This window comes from Sapajus apella, unplaced genomic scaffold (genome assembly GCF_009761245.1).
Source record: "Sapajus apella isolate SASKATOON/1434 unplaced genomic scaffold, GSC_monkey_1.0 scaffold3, whole genome shotgun sequence".
NCBI classification, from domain to species: domain Eukaryota; kingdom Metazoa; phylum Chordata; class Mammalia; order Primates; family Cebidae; genus Sapajus; species Sapajus apella.
Genome location: NW_022436943.1, coordinates 29,624,426 through 29,626,575, shown reverse-complemented (window position 1 = coordinate 29,626,575; position 2,150 = coordinate 29,624,426). Strand labels below are relative to the sequence as shown.

Genomic DNA, 2,150 nt, shown 5'->3' with positions numbered 1-2,150 from the left:
AGGCTGAGAACTGAAGTATAAGAGAAGGAATCCAAGAAATAAAAGCTAGAAAGTCACGTTTGAGAGGCGGATACACACATACATACACACACACACACACACACACACACACACACACACACACACACAGAGAAATCTGAATACTTAACTGTTGATAACTATTTATAACCCGGCCCCCATTTCAAGGACAAGTTGATTGATAAGATTTATTTTTAAACTACGCCAAATAGAATTTTCAACATTTGGCGGTGGGGTGAGTATGGTTAATAAGGGGGAAGGGATACTACTAATGTCTTACCCTAAAATTATATGAGAATTAGTTTTAAACTAATAGCCAGACTCTGAGCAACACAGTGAAACAGACACATTATAAGGCTGGCAAAAAATAAACTAATAAGGCTTTTTCTTCTTTTTGGCCAAAGCATTAAAGATACGTCGCAGGCCTATAAAACACTACTGAAGGAATTCTCCCCAAGCCAAGAAAAGTTGACCGACTTGATCTCTGCGAGCGTGCGAGTTTCGGGAAGGTGTCTCCAGACCCGCAGTGTCCTCTAAGCATCAGCGGGAACCCCGGGGACTCCGGGGCTCTGGGCCGCGCGGTCCCCAGCCCGCCCACCGCCTTGAACTCACAGCTTCCGCGCTGGGAAGTGACGGGCCGCCCCTCCCAGCGAGGACTCCGCGAGCCACCAGGGCCAGACACCACCCGAATCCCCGCTCGGTAGAGCGTCCTGGCGGCAAGAGCAGGACCCGCCCGAAGTCCCAGGGCGCGACCTGCCAGCCACCAGCCCGCGCCCGCAGGGCAGAGACGCACGGCGGCCCCATGCAGAGGCGCGAACTTTTACACCTACTTTTTGTTTCGCTTCGAGTTGGGTTTGGCTCTGGCACCGCCCAGGATCGGGACCCCGACGCTCTGATTTTCCACCGCCTGGGGAAGTTACCTCCCTCGCCCCGAGGTCTCCACCGCCCAGCTTTTCTGAGAAGTTCTACCCTGGTCGTTAAAAGTGATTCCCAAGACTGGTACCACGTCAGTCGCACAACAGCAATGACAACAACAAAAATGAGCGTCTAAAGGAGCGCGACTGCCCCTCCGGCTGGACGACACAGCGCCCGGGACTCGCAGCGCGCGCGGGTCGGAATTAAAAAAGCAGCAGCAGCTGGAGAACGCCAGGGCTGAGCGGGGCAAGCACGGGCTGCTCCTCGCAGCCTCGCTCCTGCCCGAGCTCGGGCTGGCCGTCTGTCTGTGACTGTCTAGTTGTCCCTTCGACTGCTCAGGCAAAGTTTGACACATCTAGGGACCGGGAGCGGATCTCCCCTAGCCCCGCAGCCCACCCATCGCTTTCCCGTCCCGCGCACCCCCGTCCTGGGCAAACTTACGTTTGATCTGCCGGGGTTTGCTCTGCTTTCTCCGGGACATCTCGGCGGCGGCCGCTGCCGCTGGGGCTCCCGCGGTGCCCGCGGTCTGGGCTGCCGCTCCCTCGGCTCCCGCCGCTCCTGCCGCCGCCGCCGCCGCGGCTGGCCAGGCTCGGGCCGCCGCCGGCCGGACCCCAGGTGCTCCGGGCGCTAGGCTCCTCCGGGAGCCGCGGATCCACGTTCGGAGATGAGCAAGCAAATGAGAAGAGGAGAGACGGGGGCAGAGAGAGTGTGACAGCGAGGAGGGGAGGGGGAGAGAGGAGAGCCGCGGCGGGGAGAATGGGAATGTTCGAGCGAACGGTCAGGGAGAGAGAAAAGGGGAAAGAGAGGAGGAAAATAACACGGAAAGAAGCAAGAGAGGAGGGAGGGACGGGAGGGCGAGCAGGGGGGAGAGGGGGAGCGCGGGGGCGCAGGGCGCAGGAGGAGGAGCGCGCTCGCTCGCCCCTCGCCCCGGCGTGCGGGACGGATCCTCCGGCGCCGCCGCCGCCGCTCCGGGCCGCGCAGCTCCTGCTCTGCCGCGGGAGGCGGCGAGGCGCGCGAGGGAGGGGCGCGCTGGGGCTGTGGGGAGGGGAGACTATTCCATCAGCCAAAGGAGGATTGGCTGCATCCAAAGCCAGTCCGGATGCAAACTACGGCCCCGGCCTCGGTCGGGTGAAGTGCGGACTATCCAGGCGGTGGTGGGGGATGGGGGCAGGGGTGGGTGGGAGTTGGGGGGAGGCGTCGGGAGGGCTTGGAGGAGG

The 2,150-nt window shown here is 61.1% G+C and overlaps 1 protein-coding gene across 4 annotated transcripts in view; it reads right to left on the bottom strand.

The window, feature by feature from the left end:
* Nucleotides 1-1,924, bottom strand: part of ZFPM2 (zinc finger protein, FOG family member 2) — a 465,431-nt gene extending 463,507 nt beyond the window's left edge. For 2 of the 4 annotated variants that reach the window (XM_032251596.1, XM_032251604.1), the window contains exon 1: nt 1,375-1,924. In XM_032251596.1, the coding sequence (XP_032107487.1) occupies nt 1,375-1,414 (40 nt within the window). In that variant the 5' untranslated portion in view covers nt 1,415-1,924. The other 2 variants (XM_032251622.1, XM_032251613.1) reach the window with 2 other exon arrangements.
* Between the last annotated feature and the right edge of the window lie 226 nt (nt 1,925-2,150).